The sequence below is a fragment of the Thermobia domestica genome, chromosome 9, assembly GCF_964235325.1.
Source record: "Thermobia domestica chromosome 9, izTheDome1.hap1.1, whole genome shotgun sequence".
Lineage (NCBI taxonomy): Eukaryota > Metazoa > Arthropoda > Insecta > Zygentoma > Lepismatidae > Thermobia > Thermobia domestica.
Genome location: NC_137462.1, coordinates 52,840,875 through 52,861,730, shown reverse-complemented (window position 1 = coordinate 52,861,730; position 20,856 = coordinate 52,840,875). Strand labels below are relative to the sequence as shown.

Genomic DNA, 20,856 nt, shown 5'->3' with positions numbered 1-20,856 from the left:
AGATATGAAAGAGATGGAAGCAAGTGGAAGAGACATCGTTACGAGAGGCAGGATTTCAGGAGAGCCTGTACCGTATTTTGCACGACATGTGAACGAACAACGTAAGGACAATATGCGTGTTAACCATTGCTGGACGTATGCAGACTAATTTGTTGTGCTTATAAGAAGTCCTGATTGTAACAATTTGCATTGATACATTGATTGCCTGACAAAGACATAGTTGATCATTTTCAGCATACCAACAACAACACCTTCTGCAGCTTTTGAAAACCATCCTGGTCGTATCTTACGATCCATGTTGTCTTGACCGTTTACTATGGTGATAGCAGGTCACTTTTAATTTGAAATGGCAATCCGCCGTAGGAAACATTTCTATTATTTCTGATACTCGAGAACTGCATATTCCAAGATTGCGATTCTCATTGGTTCATGTCAACTCATTTAGCATCCATGAATTCAATTTTTTCACCTTACTGTTGCAGGGAGTCTCGAACGACAATGGTATGATGCACTGTATGCGTAACTTGTCTTCAATGTCATAAACACTTTTCAGAGGGTCTGTTTCCATGGAGTTCCTGAGCAGCTTATCCGAACGCGATGTTGGCCGATGCCCAGGGGGCTTATTTTGCATTGCTGTGTGACCGAAACGAAATTTGACGGCTAATGATGCGTTTATTCGTCATTCCTGGGCCAAATGCGTAGTTAATGTTTTCTCCTCCTTGCTGTGCAGAATGTCCCGGTTTAAATTTGTAAAGAAAAATCACTAGCAATTGTATTTCTACCATGGTGTACTTTCATAAGATCCTGTTCAAGTAATACCCACTGCTTCCTGGCTGTACTGAACGCATACTGAGTTCGTAACACTAGCGGATCCAGGGGGATCGTTTGGGAGGGGCGGTTCGCTTTGTCGAAGATGAGCGTAGCTTCAAGGTGACCAGTATTTAATTTGCAAGAATGGGACTCATATGAATCCGGGGCTGGAAGGGGTTGAAAAAAAGATTCCCAGATTCCACTTTGGGACCCGAAATTGTATTTATTTATTTATTTATTTAATTTATTTATTTATTTATTATTTTTTTGTAATGGGGGTATTTTTTTCTGTAGATTTAAATACGTACTTCCGTTTCGGAGACGTGACGGTGTCATGTTTCACTTCACACACAGACACCGCAACATATGAGGTGCACTGTCTGGCACAGTACTTGCACAAAAGAAAATACTGTATTGACGATATCATTCACTTTAACGAAAGAGTGTACAATTTGCTCTAATCATTTATATTTTCAGTAACTTGCGGGACAGCAGTTAGAAAAATTAATACAAAATTAATCTATCTCTATATTTGTGTGGGGTCCACGAAACATAATATAATTATAGTTATGCTTACAACAACAATAAAATTACCTAGGTATATTATACTAGCCTTCGTCTTGGTGGGGCTCGCACCAAATCCCCAATCTGCTCAACATACGACCGTAGCAAATGTTCCTACGTGGTAATGTGGCAGAATATTTCGCGTTCTTCCTTCTGCCTTTCATATAGAATTGGATTGAGCTAAGACTATGTCACGAAATTCAAACACCTCGTAAGGCATTTTAATGAACCAGTTTCACCTCTTTTCCTTCTCTTCTACGTTAAGTGAAAAAAAACGTTCAAATAAATGTTGAATTATTTTAAATGAAAAATCAGACTAATAACTTTCATGTTTTTAATCGCAAGGAATCCCGAGATATAGCATCTTATAATAATAATAATAATAATAATAATAATAATAATAATAATAATAATAATAATAATAATAATAATAATAATAATAATAATAATCCCACCCCTTTTCTTCCCTTCTAGGTAAAATATAAAAAATGCTGCTATACGTATTGAATTATTTTAAGTGGAAAGTCCATATACGAAATTTCATGTTTCTAACCTTCAAAGATTCTTCGATATTGATATCTTATTATAATATTTGCAATCGCTGTCACTTTTTCTTTCCATCTCTTTTTTCTCCGTTTTACTATATCAAAAAAAAAAAGAAAGAAAAGAAAAAAAAGAAGTTGAAACGCGTGTCAAATTATTTTAAATGAGAAATCCAAATGCCAAATTTCAAGTCTCTAGTCTTAACGGATTCGAAGAGATGGCCATCTTATTAAAGTAATTTCCACCCCATTCTCCCTTCATTTCTTCGAATTTCAAAAAAAAAAAAAAAAAAATCCTTCCTTAGTAATACCCTACGTAACAAATCTTATCTACTGTCCTAATTTCAAGTTTCTAGCTTAAGTGGTTTGGCCTGTACGAAGTTACTCACTCGGGATTTCGTCTTTTATGTATGAATTACAATAACAAGCTTGTCTTATTTCTCAAGAAAAGATGAAATGCCATTTGAAGTCATAATAAATTCCTGGTCCCTTCCTAATGTTTCCGTGTTGAACCCCAAAAGTCACGGCTCTCTTTGTTGATCTAGTAGCTAGCGAACGTACCTTTGATCTTTGATGCAAGGGGTTCTGTGGTTTGATTCCCGGTGAGTGAGCATCGAACGCACTACAGTGGTTCAGATCCAACTTTAAACTCTAGTCCTCGTTCTGTAAAGCATCGCTTTTGGCAAACTACGTAAATACATATTAATCAATCAACCAACTGAAAAGTCTCAGTTAGCGAGCTTTCCGGTAAGGAGCGCTGAAGATTCTATATTTCTCTTTATTCAAGGTAAAGATACTTGAAGTTTCAGGACCCGAATTCCATTCCCATATCCTTTTTCTAGGACACAATTTTAAAATATACGTTTTTAGTTCAAAGAGTGAGCCGTCTTACTCTCCTTCTTACAGCTGTTCGTCCAACGAATGAATCATATTCTCGCTCCTTTGGGGCTTATGGTGACCGCTCCACGGAACTAGGGAGAAAAGTATTCACAATTCAAATATGTCTGTCTGTATTAAGTACTATTAAGTACCACACATTTTGATTAGACTCTGCTATGCTTGTCACACATATTAGATCTGTCGGGAAAAAGACCATGTTAGTATTTCCCAATGATAAATGCTGAAAGTTCAAAAAAACCTTTGGAGGGGGCGGTCGCGCCCTCCCCGTGGATCCGCCAGTGGTTCGTAACGTGAGACGTGTCATTAGTTCATCCCTATGTTGTGTTTGTAAGATGTTTCCTGCTAGACGTCAGAGCGGATATTTCATACGCAAGTTAATATTTCTTACTTAAATTGTTGCATGCGTTATGCTACTTGTAAATGGATGTTTGTTATCTAAACTTTTGTTTTTAAGCAAAATGATCCAGATTTTGTTGATTATATTTTCTTAAAGATATTTTTATAATATACAGTGTTATCCAGCATTGTATTTTCTTACTTATCTATTAATATAGAACAGACATCAATACTAATCACTTAATATCTATTTAAAGTCAATAATATACAGTGTTATCCAGCATTCTATTTTCTTACTTATCTATTAATATAGAACAGACATCAATACTAATCACTTAATATCTATTTAAAGTCAATAATATACAGTGTTATCCAGCATTGTATTTTCTTACTTATCTATTAATATAGAACAGACATCAATACCAATCACTTAATATCTATTTAAAGCCAATAATATACAGTGTTATCCAGCATTCTATTTTCTTACTTATCTATTAATATAGAACAGACATCAATACCAATCACTTAATATCTATTTAAAGTCAATAATATACAGTGTTATCCATCATTCTATTTTCTTACTTATCTATTAATATAGAACAGACATCAATACTAATCACTTAATATCTATTTAAAGTCAATAATATACAGTGTTATCCAGCATTGTATTTTCTTACTTATCTATTAATATAGAACAGACATCAATACCAATCACTTAATATCTATTTAAAGTCAATAATATACAGTGTTATCCAGCATTGTATTTTCTTACTTATCTATTAATATAGAACAGACATCAATACCAATCACTTAATATCTATTTAAAGTCAATAATATACAGTGTTATCCACCATTGTATTTTCTTACTTATCTATTAATATAGAACAGACATCAATACCAATCACTTAATATCTATTTAAAGTCAATGTGGGATAAGTTCTATTAGAGAACGTGAGAGTTTTATGAATTGAAGGAAGGTCACTGAAAACTACTTAACACTACTCCACTTGAGATAAAGGTTCTTCCTTTTCTTAAGTTGAACAAAAGAATAGAATGGAGTCGTTTAAGGATAACGAGATCCTAATTCCCTTCTTCAGTGTAGCACCATCATAGACACCAAGGTTCATTTTCTTTGATTGTTCATGAAATGGGACAATGTTCCATTTGCGCTATACTACATTTGCCTTAGAGCAAGAACAATAACATTATAGTTCACATATTCTGTGAAATGTGGCTGGCGTTTAGAAGAGTTGGAAAAACTCAATACCTCTTTTTCAGTTAGTTTGGCTCACTTCCAAATCTTTGTTACATTCTTTTAACTTTTCTTCCGTTGTGTATCAAGTAATTTTTTTCCTGCACTCATTTCCCAAGAAGAAAAGAGTTGTATTAAATTGTTCAATCATTGCCAACACCAGAACCCATTTCACCTAGAATTTTTCTTCTATTTCTCTGTGACAAGAACTACTCCTGTGCTTGACATTTCTTCTTTCTGAAAAAAAAAAGTAAAGAGATCGCTCGATATACATTGCCTGGTAGATTTTCTTTTCCCACCTGTGCTACTAAACTGTATTTATTAGTGAAACAATGAGGCGAGAAAATGGGAACATTATCAAGCTTTAGGACCGAATTTAGGTGATTTGGAAAAGCAAATGTGCCTTATGGTCCCGAGTTAATGGCTTAGTTTCTTCACCTTAAACACAATGAAATTCATCTACGATACTCTTTAATTGTATTTAGTGGTCTTAAAAATTCCAAGCTATTTTGTATTTTCCGTAGATAATTAAATTTATCTGCGATTTGTTTTGCGAGCCATACTTGCATCCGAATTGACGTTTCACGTGAACCATTGGGTGCGCTATGCGCTATTGTCATATCATCGGTGAAAAATTAACTTTTGACGAGCGAATAATTGCCCATGTTGATAAAGTGCCAATCCAGTCTTTCATATCATAGCGTTGGCGACGTTGCCTTTTGCCAATTGACTGATATGAAAGCAGTTCTCAAGGACAAATATAAATTCTGGTGCCACGCAATAGTTTATCATCAATGACTAGAGTTGTTTCTGTAATATAGAGATTATGGAAATTGCTATACAAATGATCAAAAGCCGGCGACGACTGTGATAGTTCCGTAAGCTATACTCGTAGACAGGCCCGACGAGAGTGTGGGGGAACCGGAGCTTTTCCCCCGGGGCCCGACGAATACAGAAAGTGTTATAACTCTTGCGCTAAAGATAAAATTGCTACGAATATTTCCCATATTCTCCGTTTGACAGCCATCAACTACAGGAACGTTGTCTTGCAAGCAAGAGAATTTACTTTGGATGTCGAAGTTGACAATATCACAGGTTTGATTGAAGATCTAATACTGTACGCAGAAAACAGGAAAATATTTTGCAAGAATGTAAACTTGTGAGCAGAAATCTAGGAACGATTTCAGATTTTCCAGAAACAAGAAGCGCATAACTGAGAAACGTTTAACAGACGTAATTGTTTAAGAGCAAGAAAAAAAAAAAAAAAAAAAAAAAACGAAGAAATTTTCAAACACGAAATTCAATTTCTTGTTGAAGTATCCAACACTGAATAATGATGAACTTGAGAGAAAAGTAAGAACGTGGTTAGAATTATACAGTGATGATGTATCAGATGATATCATTAATGAAATGATTCATCTATAGACGATTTAATCTGCCAACTTCAGTGCTGCTCTGACACCACTTCAATTGCTCAACACAATTCTTGACCAAAAACTAGTCAACATTTTTCCCAATGTTACTATTGCTCTTCGTATTTTTTGTACTCTACCAGTGTCTATGACGGAAGCTGAAAGATCGTTTAGTGCACTTGCAAGAGTAAAGAATGTGCTTCTTCCATCGATGACTCAACAAAGATTGTCCGTATAGTGGAATCTACTTTAGCTCGTCAGCTAAATTTTAGCGATATCATAGATACATTTGCTAACAGGAAAGCAAGAAAGACTGTTTTGTAAATTACGAAGTAGTTTAATGTAATGCAATTAGTATATGTTTTTAATGTAATTAGTATAATGTAACTAGTAAATATATGAGATATAGTTTTTCGGTTTTTATACCAGGCCCGATGATAACTCAAACCCGGGGCCCGAGTTGGCTCTCGACAGGTCTGCTCGTACAGTATTTTTCAAAGTGCCATTAGATGATGCCTATAACGTTAAACACATAATTAGCCATATAACACAATTATCAATATATCTATATAAGATATACTCATAGTGGAGAAAATTATACAGTTTCAACTTCATAGGAGGCCAGTAGCCAGCCCAAAAATGTAGAGGGGGTCCGATCCAACCATATTATAGTTCATTTGCAAGCCTATCGTGAAAATTTTAGGGGTGACAGTAAAAGTTTATTGGGTCACGATCCTCCTAGATCCCCGTTGATACAGACCTGCTTCACAGTATGTGCTTGTAACCGAATATCATACGTATATAGTTCGACAGCAATGACATGATATTTAATACAGAAACCAATTGAAGGGTACGGGGAAAAACAAGGAATGTCCATGTATGTGCTTTTTCGGGTGCTTTGTCCTATTCGCTGGTAACTCTTGATACTATTTGACTGTATATGCCATGCACGCGTAAATGTAGAAATGTCCATGTAAAAGGGGACACTGATTTAACTAACTCTATTCTTTTTACGTACTTTTCAATATTAAAACGCCGTTTTCTCGAAAATGTAGTTTTGTGACATTCCTTCTTTTTTCCCTTACCCTTCAATTGAACTTTTAAACTTGTTAGAAATACACAAAACATTGTGTTAACATCTACTTACAATACATAGTTGAGTATTAATTATTTCTAGGTACTTGTATTCTCCAGTTAACTATGTAATAGCTTTTTATGGTATTAGATACCCAAAGTATGGTTGTTACCGTTTCGTAAATCCAAAGTGGAACACACTTATCGAACATGTATAGGGCGCCGGTTCCTCGTACTCAAATTTCCACATGGAATAATTTATTAAGAATAAAAGAAATATAAAAAGAACAATAAAAGAAAAACGCAAATACAAGAGAAACAACTTCCAAACTTTCGGTCCACCTCCCATAATCTGAGTTTAAAATTCTGTAGTTCTGCTCATACTAGAATTAATGTATATACAGTTTATCATAGCTTCACTAAGGTTAAATTTTCATCACTTAGTTTGTATCCAGACGTAGATTTACAGTTTAACTTGTAATCCGAAACACATAAGTATCATTGCGTTTCGAAGCTAGCACGAAGAACAAGAACACTAACCATTTAAACTAAGGAGAAATCCTGTATATTTCTAGCTCTATCTCGTATATCTTCATCCGATACGGTGGTATAACATTTGACATTGAGCAATGTGAACAAGCATCAATATGCATCGACAATGACGAACTGGGAGCAGTAATAGTGCCTGACCGTTGCCAAACTGTAAGAGACATTCAGTGACGTTGGATGTGAATTACTTCATTGCTTTCCGACACTTAAAAAAATTTGGAAATATAAAAAATCTGGATAAGGAGCACTCATTAAACACACGAAATTCAATTTCTTGTTGAAGTATCCGACACTGAGCAATGATGAACTTGAGAGAAAAGTAAGAACATCGCCTTAAAGAATGTTCTTTTCTGCTTTCCAAGAACAAAAACATCCAATTGGTGCGCATTGTAGGCCTAGTGGCATATGGTGAAAAATTGATAATCGTGCAATGGCTAGATGATGACGAGGCCGCAAAACTGGGACGAGCGATTTGACGATCCACAGGCACATTTGCGTACAATTGCAGTACTAAGTTATTTCCGAGCCTTTCAGTGAACTTTAATATGGACATTAAGTGAACTCCCTGTGTAATTAGTGCCATAAGAATGAAAAATGTATTTGGATAAAAATGCCTTGTGACTTGATAAAAGTTCACACATTAACCTTTATAAGAGGATCATTACAGTCTCCATAATATATTAATTGTTCCCCTGGTTGTACACTATAGATTGACTAGAAGTTGTAATTTACATTTAACTTTCTTTTTAAGTTTGCCGACCAACAAACTTGTGGTTACACTACTATTAATGTTCAAATCTACATAATATGATAATACTTGTAAACAGTGTTTTTTTTTTCAGAAACAATGTTCCAGGGAAAGGGGGGCACACAGTATTCCGGGGGGCACTGCTGATACTATTCTATTTATTATTATATTATAGACGTACTATTTTGATCTGCTCCGGGGGGCAGTGCCCTCCAAAAAAACAAGTCTGGAAGAAACACTGTTTGTAAATATGATTACGGCTTTTCTTCTAATAAAAAGTAGCAAAGTGCATTCATGCTCAGCATAATCATTACCCATTTTTGATTGATTGATTTTTTGATTGATTTTGATTGATTTTTTGATTGATTCAGATATTGAAGGCCAGAGTTTAGTACAAATATGTAAAATATAAGTTGTAAATATCTCTATCTATCTATCTATCTATCTATATATATATATATATATATATATATATATATATATATATATATATATATATATATAACAAAAGAAATACCACCTAAACGAACTGCTTGACATATAAGGTTAATTTCTTATCAAATAGTGTTCTATGCATCTAGCTTCTTATAATCTAAAGTTACCCTAATGACAACAATATGCGTAACAGCAAACAAACTGAAGAAAACAAATTAGAGCTTAGAATATCACATCACATGCTTGGTTTACACAAATCACAAACATAAATGTCTTGACCCTCATAATCAGTGCAATTTTCGTGAAACCATGATAGACGAATAGAGCATTGGATCGAATCTTCGCTAGATGGGTATGAATAATGTTCATGACAAAACTTGCACTGGTAACTATCGTCGTCTTCTGAAGATTTTGGAAGTGATTTTTACTTTGTAATTCCAGATATATTTGATATATCTATAGCAGCAGCAAAAATATTTTTTATGCAGAAATATCTTGATCGGGACATTTCTTTCTTTTTTTCTGGTAGTTCCTTTAAGGAATGTGTATTAGTACCTGCTTCGGTAGACTTATTGGACTTGCTATACTTCTTCGCACTCTTCTTTGGTAGAGCTTTCTTGACAGTGAATCCTTATTCGTTTCGCCCCTTCTAAAATTATTCTCTTTGCCCCACACTGCCACACGAAACAAAACAGCATATGGACTGCGTTATTACGATTACTTCCAAATATGATAATAAAGGTAAGACCCCACACTATTCATGCATGCTATATTCGCAAACATTCCACAGTACAGTAGGAAAAGATTCTGAAAACCTTACCTTGTGAATTTTTTAAAAGCAAAATATGTAATTTATTTTCTTCTCTCTCATGGAAACAACAACACGTAGACATTAGGTATTAACGTCCTTCTCTTTTTCCACTAGTGACATCACAAACTTGGTCAATTATTTCCTGCCATTTATATTCAGTTGACTGTAAATTACGTTATTCGCTTTGCCTCATATATTCACTTTGCCTCCCCTTCCCCTACTATATACTTGGGTACGTAGTGTCTTGTAGTATTGACCCCCCGAAATTAAGATCCCTCCCATCGCAAAATTGAGAGTAAGATCCTGATCCTGATATTCCTCAAACCAGGGTAAAAGTGAGGGGAACGCGGGTGAACGTCGTCAACTCCTAAAAAATATTTATGGCGTCCACCCACTTTCTAAAAAAAATACAATGGGCAAAGAGAAGCATGGGGGGACGGTGTGACGTCAAGCGTCCCCTTGCCTTTCCAGACCCACTTTTACCCCTGCCTCAAACCACGTATGAACAGGATTGGTTATGCATATTAACAAAGGGACTACAATGGTTCAAGTTTTTTTTCTGAAAATTATTATATCTAATATACGAGTAGAATAACAGAAAAGAAAAGAAAGAGAATAGGCGTAAATTTTTATTTTTATTTTGCCTTTTTGTCGAAAATATAGGGCCTATTACAAAATGTTATAAATTTTCAAAATAAATTGAACAGTCGTGAACATTCTTTGTATTATAAACATAGGAAGGAGTAATTTTAATATAGGATACCAACTGAATATTACAGAAGACAGGCATGTACCCAGGAATTTTTATTGGCAGTGATCCAAGCTTTGGGTGGCTGGGTAGTTCAATACTGCAAGTCACTACGTCTATACAGGGTGGGCCATTTTAATCTTTTCACGGAAATATCTCGAAAACGGTTGAACATAAATGAACCAAACAAGAGCTCAAATAGAAAATACCATGCGGCAAATCGAATGATGATCCATGGTGCCACCCAGGGCCGCCCTTCAAGGGGGCCAAACTTTAAAATTTTAAATGGAAATAAAGGGCCAGTTATACCTCGTTCGATAGATCTTTAAAAGCTAAAAAGCGTTGTGGCAAAAGATTTTTCATATCGGTCACCGTATTTAAAATAGCTGCCAAGATATGTTGCCTGTATCACACAAAACATCCAGTACGATTAATATGAAAACGGTTGAACATAAATGTACCAAACTGAAACCCAAATAGGAAATGTCATAAAGCAAATCGAATGGTGTTGTCGCGGTGCCACCCAAGGCCGCCCTTCATGGAGACCCAGGGCCCAACTTTAAAATTTTAAATGGAAACACGGGGCGAGTGATACCTCGTTCTATAGATCTTTAAAACCTAGAAAGTGTTGTGGCAAAAGATTGTTCATATGGCTAACCGTTTTTAAAATGACCACAAGACGTCGTACCTCTATTAGATAAAACGTCCAGTACAACTAATATGAAAACACCAGAACAAAAATTCGAATACGAAATCACAGAGGGTATTTATCATTCCATGGCTTGAGTATGTTGCAACAGAGGAAAAGATGATTAGAGTGAAAGTGCCATAATGCAAAGGAGGAAATCTAATTCATAGAAAATTATCGCTCCAATCTCCCTCGGCAAGTGGGTGAAGCGGGAAGGAACGGCGAAATTGCACGTGAGAACCTTAGTTTTTGCAAATCGTATCTGCTAAACAAAGTTATCTGCAATGTGATTCTATAAGAGATAGATGTCTCTGAAATGGGATAAAGTATGTAAAATTCTTGTTAAATGGTACCTTCCATTTTGATTGCAGGCAATGATTTGATGCAAAAATGAATCAACTGAAATGCGAAACAAATTTGTCGAACAATGTGTACAATGTGTATTTGTTCGATTATTTCTTTTCTATGTCTTCTTGCATGCAATAGGATATGAGCTTCACTGAAATGTTGTCCAGAGTTACATTCCGAATAACTTTCAGCGGTAATATCAATTGTGATCCTCAGGAACGAAACTGTACATACTAATGCAGATTCCTCCCAAACATCTTGCACACATTGCGTTAAATTATTAGGGGCGAAGATGCGGGAAAATTTGCAAGTTCCAAAACTGTATTATTGAAACCTTTGCTTCTCATTTCAGTTGCTCTGTTTTCCTATCGAATCACACTTCGCAATGCAAATGGGTGTAAAACTTGAATTTCACCTTATTTTTATTCATTACAGTACCAGTCACTTGAACACACAAGTGTTTCAGACAAACCATACCTATTGCAAGTAAAAGTGGGGTTCTCATTTGAAATTTCCCGCTTCATAATTCACGGAGGAAGATCGAAATGATAATTTTCTAAGTATTTTATTTTCTCTTTTGCATTATGTCAATTATACTTTAATAATCTTTTTCTCCGTTGCATTATTCTCGAATAGTGGAATGATAAATACCCTCTGTGATTTCCTATACGAGTTTTATTCTGTTCATTTATCTCCAACTATTTTCATATTAGTGGTACTGGAAGTTTTATCTGATAAAGACAACATATCTTGGAGCCCATCTTGAATACGATGACCGATATGAAAAATCTTTTGCCACAACGCTTTTTAGTTTTTAAAGATCTATCGAACGAGGTATCACTCGCCCCGTGTTTCCATTCAAAATTTTAAAAGTTGGGCCCGGGCCCCATGAAGGGCGGCCCTGGATGGCACCCCGACATCACCATTCGATTTGCCGCATGGTATTTCCTATTCGAGATTTTGTTCGGTTCATTTATGTTCAACAGTTTTCGAGATATTTCCGTGGAAAGATTAAAATGGGGCACCCTGTATAGTACTGAACGACGATAAGTAATTGTAAAATATTTCCACCTATATCTTCAGATAAATAAATGATAGAACTAGATTTTTTTTTATAAGAGAAAGAGTACAGATGAAGTGTAAGATCAAATTCTCATGCTTCATCAATCATTTTCCTATCAAACAAATATAGTTTTATTGAAAAAATTTATATACAAATGTATGTTGAGTTAGAAAGTTTCTTTTTTTTTGTGGGAGGGGGGCAAGGTCCGGAAGCAGTTAACCCCCGTGTCTGCGCTCCTAACTCAATAAATATATTTTTACATATAGAATCATTAACCACATATTACTGATATTTTAGAAAGGAATAACAGACAAAGATAGTCATATTTCTTGGAATCATTTCTCTTGACTTTGAAATCCGTGTTAGTCTGTGAAAACACGATACTCACACACTTTCGGATGTATACTGGAACTTTTAAGTACTTTTTTCGCTGTTCCTCTCTACATATTCTATATGTCAGGTATGAAGAAATTTAAAAAGTGGAAAACATAAAGAAACTGAAATGCTTTCTGCAAGTACAAATTTTCGTGATTCACAGTCAAAAAATTTTCCTTCTCCACATTTGATAGACTCGGTTAATCCGTAATTTATTATACGGAATGCTACACTTAAATTAACAGTCCTTGTTTCTTTGTTAATTTAGTGTAGGTTCCCGTAAAGCAAAGTTGTACTGTAACTATATTCCATACAATATTAAGAACTGAAACAAACTACCCGTACTTTGGATGTTCCATTTTATTAGGCTAACTATTGAGAATTTTAAGTTTTTAAGTGCATTATTTTTAGATTACATCCTAGAAAAGAGTATGTTGCAGAAAAAATCTTAATGCTTTGCAGAAAATAGTTTTTTTTGGAAGATCATACCCTTTTACGATAACATTTAATTTACGTTTTTAATATATGTTTTTCATAATTATGATATCTTTTTGAAAAAAAAAATCGTTTTAAAATTCAGAGCGTGGAGATTAATGAAAAGAAACCGTCCAAAGCGTTAAACCTCATCATAAAAAATTGAAAGTCGAAGGCGTTTTCTTTTCTCTCCTTTCTTATACCAAATCAGCTTTACAAGATATTAAAATGTTTATACGGTTAAATTTTATGGAAGAGCGAAGAAGAGGTTGGATCATCCAGAAGAGAATATAAAGGATCCTCTGATGATCCTGTGCTTATATCCTTTTCCATGCATAAAACTTTTATTAAACTCTTATATGTAGGAGTAATTAAATTACAAGCTTTGAAACTTCCTATATAAATCATTGATTTTCATTAACGTCAGACACAATTTGCTGGAACTGGAAACAAGTTAGAAAAACAACTTATACTCTCTATTTCACGTTTAAATTTATTATATATATATATATATATATATATATATATATATATATATATATATATATATATATATATATATATATATATATATATATATATATATATATGATTGATTTATGAACATCTGGTCTAAATTTTTCTTTCTTTCTTTAAATAATTCTAAGTTGCTTCTTAGGGCAAATGTAATGAACATTTTAATGTGATACAATTATCACTTTTTAATTTCGAGAGACGATAGAAGAAAAAATTGAATTCGAAATTTAAACGGATTTACACGTTTCATGAGACTATTACATAATGGTGAAATGATTGTTGGATGTCCGTCTGCCCGTTCGTCACGATGTTTTATGTATATATATATATATATATATATATATATATATATATATATATATATATATATATATATATATATATATATATATACAACATACTGTTCAGCGTGGAAAATTTTTAACCAGCTTCAAAACAAGAGGAGAGCTTCTTAATTCGACCCGATTATGTAATACTGTAATACAGGGTGTCCGGGGAAGAAGTAGAGATATTTTTGAAGGTGCTAGAAGAGGTCATACTAATCCAACTCCAAAAGTTTATATGAACATAAATGGTCTATTCAATCTGGTTTCAGAGATAGAGAGAGTACCTTTTCAGCTTCTGGAACTTGCTGAGTTCGATTAATTACGTATAGCACAAACTACACTTGGTGTAAAAACTAAAATTAGATCTCATTCAAAAGATAATAAAGTAAGCTTTCCGACGGTGTACAGATTACTGCAAGAATGCGTAAAGGAAGGAAGTAACAGAGGGAAAATGTAAATATTTCCCTCTAAAATTCTTTCCTTTCTTTTATAATTATCTCCTTTTATTGAGTGGAAACACTGTCACTAGGAAAAAAAAAAAAACTGGATACTACACTCTCTGCCGAGGACGTATTTAATGATTCATATTGTTAGTATGAACAGTAATCGACAAAAATCATAATGTAACGGTACGCCGGTAAATGTTCCATTTTGTCTTGCGACTGTTTATTTCAATAATGTTATTTAATAATAATTTATATAATAATAGATTATTTCTGTTTAATTATATACAAAACAAAGCTTCTACTTATGGAAAATATTACTTTACAAATGTTTAATATACGGGGTTCTATCAAAAATAGGTTTTAACAAGTAAAGTAGACTATTTTTAATAATTATTAAATTTAATCAGTTGCTACATTTGGTAACAAAATGTTGAATTTACTTGTTTTTTCTTAAATATATGCGGATGAAAAATAGGTTTTGATCTCCCCTGACTGTTTCAAAAATGCAGGAAAACAGAAGGAAATTCATAAGGATCTAGGATCACGTTTCCGGACTTAGTTTGTCCCACTTTTTGTGATCAGAACTGTATACAATGTATTCTTTGACTTTTATTATAGGAACGCTAAATTTACAGTAGAACAAAAGTCAAAACTGGATGAAAATACATATTTGAATCTCGTAAATCCTTCCAAGGTATTTCGTGATACCTGAAACCTATAAAAAAAATTTTCCATGTTGAACTGAATACATATTCTTCAGTGGCGCATCCAGGGAAAACTCTTTTTTTATTTTATATAAAAATAAAACCCATCCCAGAGTTTGGAGCTCTTAAAAGTAGCTCTAAGTAGCAGTATTACAACCCACCGTTCCCCCCAGAAGTCCGTCCTGGATCCGCCCCTGATTCTAATTTTACAGTTAAGAGCAATTTACACGCAGAACGTTTCTGGACACACAAATCAATAGTATAACTAATGGAAAATAGAAAGAAAATATTTATAATCATCTACCTATCTAGGAAAGAAATTAATTGGATTCTAAATTACATATCAACTACAAAATTAAACAAAAAGTGGAATCAAACAGAAGCTGTGAATGTTTGTGATTGTTCTAATGATTTCATTCCGAATAACAGAATGCTGGAGATTGCTCGTAATACATGATTCATTATTTTTTAGATACTTTCCAACGTCGAAGTATTACAAGACCATCAGCAGTCTACCAAAATCCTGTTCGATTCCCTTCTCAACCAGAAGGGCCTCCAAGGAAGAGCGTCAGGTAAGTAGTTCTTTATCTTTTAGTTTTCTAAATGTAAATCTAATCCATGAGTATGTTTAAAATACTTGTATACTGCCACAACATAACGTTGAAAGCATCAGTATAGATGAAATCAGTAGCGGCGAAATCGGCTTTGATCTCCTTCCCGTTCTGTTGAATCTTTCCCCTCCGGATTTGGGTAATTATTCAGTTTGATGGCATTCCTTAAATTCAAATATGAGCAGGCCCGTATTTAGATAAGTGCTATTCTGTGCTCGAGCACAGGGCGGCAGAATTTAAGGAGTCACAAAATTTTGTAGGATACAGTAGGATATATATACAGAGCGTTCAAAAAGTCTCTATACACCTGAACCGTGGCAAGTCAAAGTCACATTCAGTCACATGAAATAAAATTTTATGCGAAGGTTCGCAACACTGCTATATTATCGCCTTGCGTGAAGTTCCTTTCTTAGATTCCAATCGGTAAAGTGACGTTGAAGTGATTGTTGAATCTAGCGGTCTCTGAAACAGTGCTGTTAACTTTGGAACAACGAATATTCCTGGTTGAACATGTGTTCCGTGAACAAGGTGAGTACAAACAGACAGTCAAAGATAAGTTTGCAGGTTACGTCAATGCCCAGAACTCACGTTTGTGGTGGGCAGAAAATCCACATGCCATACATGAAGTTCCTCTGCATGACCAGAAGGTAGGGGTGTGGATTGCAATATCCAGAAGAAGAATAGTCGGCCCCATATTTTTCAGACAAACAATAGATTCAACTCGTTATTGTGAAATTATTCACCATTCATGGGAGAATTAACGGAAGACGAAATTCGTAATGCTTGGATACAACAAGATGGCGCTACAGCACATACAGCTCACCAATCCATGAGATTACTGCAAGAGGTTTTTGGAGATCGAATAATTTCAAAGGGATTGTGGCCACCTCGGTCTCCTGACTTGTCTCCTCCGGATTTTTATTTCTGGGGTTATGCAAAGAATTCTGTTTATAAAGGGAATCCCCACACGCTACAAGAACTCGAAACAGCTATTCGAGATTTTGCTCATAGCATTCCACATGAACAACTTGTGAGAGTATTTGAGAACAAGAAGAAACGTGTGCAAGCATGTCTGGAGGCTCATGGGGGACATTTCCAACATTTGCTGTGAAAATGTGTGTCCATATGCTACGCCCTGTACATAGTGCTTTTATGCCATAAAATATAATAAATTTTGAGTAAAATAATTTTCTCTTTGCTTTGAATATGTGACAATTCAGGTGTATAGAGACTTTTTGAACGCTCTGTATATATATATATATATATATATATATATATATATATATATATATATATATATATATATCTTAAAGATATAATTAAATACATTAAAGGAGAAATGGGCACGACGAGAACCTGTGCTTGCTGTAAGTGAAATTTGAAGAATACATCTTTCGCTGAAATTTAACCTCTTTCTCTCTCTCTCTCTCTCTCTCTCTCTCTCTTGCAGTGGTTGAAACTCCTTTGTAATTTGCATATTTACACCACTGTTAGCGGAGTTCATTTCTCTTTCATGGAAAAGCAAATTAAGCAGTTACATGTTTTGTTCAAACTCTTTGTTACTCCGAGAAAATGCAAACGAAAATTTCTTAGAAAGCACTGGTTCGCGGCTGAGGGAATTACATGGAAAGTTTCTCCTCATTCCATGGCAAAATATTCTCTCTACTCACTCACCTTATCACTTTTTATGTTACAGACGTGTATTCCGCGCAATGACATTTCTTTCTTGTGAAGCGTACAATTTTTTTTTGTTTCTGTCGGTCGCAACAACCTTATTTCCCTAGTACTCGCTTGCTACTGTTAAATATTTTATGATACAATTTTGTTGAACTTGTCTTCTCTGGTTTGTCAACTTTGGCAATCACACTTTCACATGCATCTACGGACATGATTTCCTTCAAATTGAGCATGCAAACTCATTTTGGATGACAGTGCTTCGACATTTCATTAATTCCAACTAAGACTGTATGCGTTAACTGAATCAAAATTAATTTGAATGCGTTATGGAAATAGTTATTTTTACATCTTTGAGAGATGTTATACCTTATTTGATTTTATTAGTATTAATGTTTCTGAGAAACGATTTGTATCCTTTGATTCTGAAGAAAAATATACATACTTATCAATTTAATGCAGGGGCGGATCCAGGGGAGGCGATCGCCCCCCAGAAGAGGAAGTTTTCTTATTTTTTATATATAAATAAAACCCATCCCAAAGTTTGGAGCCCTTAAAAGTAGCAGTATGACAACCCACCGCCCCCCCAGAAGTCGGTCCTGGATCCGCCCCTGATTTAATGCAAACAACTGGAGTTGTAAACTTCAGATGTCAGGGTGGACAACGGTCAGATGGTACCACAGCGCCGAGCTGTTGGTGATAAGTATGTTAGAGCAAACTCCGTATGTGAGGAACAGCTATATAGTGTTTCAAAACAACACCGCTGACGTTTGGAGGTGATTCCTGACACCAAGATAAGACAAAAATTATAGACCAACTTGAGTGAACAAATGCTTTCTTTCGGAGTTATAGGCTGCCGAAAACATGAAAAAATTAACTTTAAAGGTCCAAAACTATAGGACCTACCGTAGTCGGGTCAATATGTCCCTTAAGAACTAATATGTGCACTGTCTAAAATACATGTTTCTGAATCCTAAGGAGCTGACGAAGTAATATTTATAGAGGGAACTTGGCTACGGGCATATAATTTGAAGTACTCTCCTAGCACCTCTATAAAAATTGTTGCAGAAATACCGCAGGATTCTCAAACATAAATTACTAGATAGGGCACATACTAGTTCCTAAGTGAAGTCTTGACCCGACTACGGTAGGTCCGTTTGGTGTCAAGAATCATGTCCCAAACGTTGTCGTCGGTGTTGTTTTGAAACACCATAAAAATTTTGCGAAGTATATTGTAGGATTATTCTGGAATGTAATATGTAGTTCATCATACGTCTGAGGGAGATGTTCCTTAGCATGTCCAGAGAAGGAGGCAGCCTCGGGTTGAGAGAAGATACTATATCAGTATTTTCTTATGCAACGAAGAGAGTCCAGGAAATCCATTGTTAGAATAATGTTTTTGTACACCTTTCCATCAATGTATTCCTACCGCGTATCGAACCCAGAACCGCTCGCACATAATAACTAAACTAAGTATTAGCTACTAAGCTGTAATGCAGCCAATAGATGAACTGAGATCACGCATATGAATTCCAACTTTTTACACATTTAGAAAACAATTAAAGTGCCCACTAACTTAAGGAGCAGTGTGTTGTTGAACAAGGTTGGGTGAAGTTGTACCATGACAATGTACCCGCTTGCTTCTGTACGTTACAGTGCTGAACTCCATGAAATGGGCCGAAAACGCCCTGCAATTACCCAGCAATGATGGTCCTTTTGAAGATCTAATAAATTTCCCTCTAACCTTTGTGCCACCCCTGTTCTACATCCACTGGTATATTAGTGGAATCTAGAGATGAAAATAATTGCTAAGCCTTTTTTATCCGACTTTGGTCCCACTCTGCATTTTCCAGGTATGGTCATTTTAAACATTTCTCCACCAAATGTTTTGGCGGGCTAGTTATTAATTGACGCATTCCTTCCCTCACGGTTATCCATCATGTTTTTCATGTAATTGTATAAGGAATCATTTCCCAAGTTTCTTGGTGTTGTATAACACCACCCTCTTCTATGTATGCCGAAGTCTAGTAAGTGTGGAGACTTATCTGCATCCAGCACTTGGGCCTCATATGACCTATTATGAAAAGATATGCTATTTTCTTTCTGCCTTTAGTTTTGATCGAATACTAGGGATGGTACCGAGACCGAGACTAGTCTCGGTCTCGTCTCGGTCTCGTCTCGAATTATCGAGACGAGACCGAGACCGAGACGGGGTTTTATATACCGAGACGAGACCGAGACCGAGACGGATTTTATATAACCGAGACGAGACCGAGACCGAGACAGGCCTCTATAAATCGAGACGAGACCGAGACGAGACTTAGGTCAGTCTCGAAAGTCTCGGTCTCGTCTCGAATATTGATAAAAATTAAAATTGTCTTTACTCAAAATTTCTTTCGTCGCAGTGTTAGATAATATGGGAACGGTTGACTGATGTACAGTCCTATATTTAGGGGGTGCCTATCAGGCTCAAGCCTCTCCCGAAATAAATCTGTGACCATTTTTTTGCACTGCACGTACAGCACAAATGTTTCATACCCGTTTCTCAAACCTCTCCCGAAACAAAATCCACTGCTGATGTAGCCTTCTCTGTCCGTCTCTCTCTATCTATCTATCTATATCTATCTATCTATCTATATATCTATATCTATATCTATCTATCTATCTATCTATCTATCTATCTATCTATCTATCTATCTATCTATCTATCTATCTATCTATCTATCTATCTATCTATATCTATCTATCTATCTATCTATCTATCTATCTATCTATCTATCTATATATATATATATATATATATATATATATATATATCAACAACGGGTGGGAGGTGGTGATTCCTGACACCAAGATAAGACAAAAAGTATAGACCAACCTGGGTGCACAAATGCTTACTTTTGGAATTATAGGCTGCCGGAAACATGAAAAAATGAACTTTAATGGTCCATAGCTCCAATACTATAGGATCTACGGTAGTCGGGTCAAGACTTTACTTAGGAACTATTATGTGACCTATCCAAAAATACGTTTCAGAATCCTACAGTACTCACGCAACAATTTTCATAGAAGGAGTTTGGCTAAGGGCATATAATTTTAAGTACTCACCAACTACCTCTGTAAAAGCTGTTGCAGAAGTACCGCAAGATAGTGATACATGGATATTTGGATAGGGCACATACTAGTTCTTAGTTGAGGTCTTGACCCGACTACGGTAGATCCCATAGTATTGGAGCTATGCAGTAGCATAGCTAGAATGTTGTTCAAGGGGGCCAATGAAGGGACCACGAAAATTTTGAGGGGGGCATCTTCAATGAATGGAAAAACTTGATTCATATACTCACAAAACTTGTAAGGTTCAATCACAAGCTAAAATGTACTGTATAATTTAAAAATCATTGAATATGCATATCTTATTCTATCCATTAGGCCTATCCTATCCAAAAGCAC

General features: G+C 35.2%; 1 protein-coding gene across 1 annotated transcript in view; it reads left to right on the top strand.

Annotated features, from left to right (window-relative positions):
- Positions 1-20,856, top strand: part of LOC145694641 (uncharacterized) — a 49,115-nt gene that overhangs the window by 4,387 nt on the left and 23,872 nt on the right. The window contains exon 2 of the mRNA XM_081771055.1: positions 15,594-15,693. Coding sequence (XP_081627181.1) covers positions 15,594-15,693 — 100 coding nt within the window. The remainder of the gene's footprint in view (positions 1-15,593; positions 15,694-20,856) is intronic.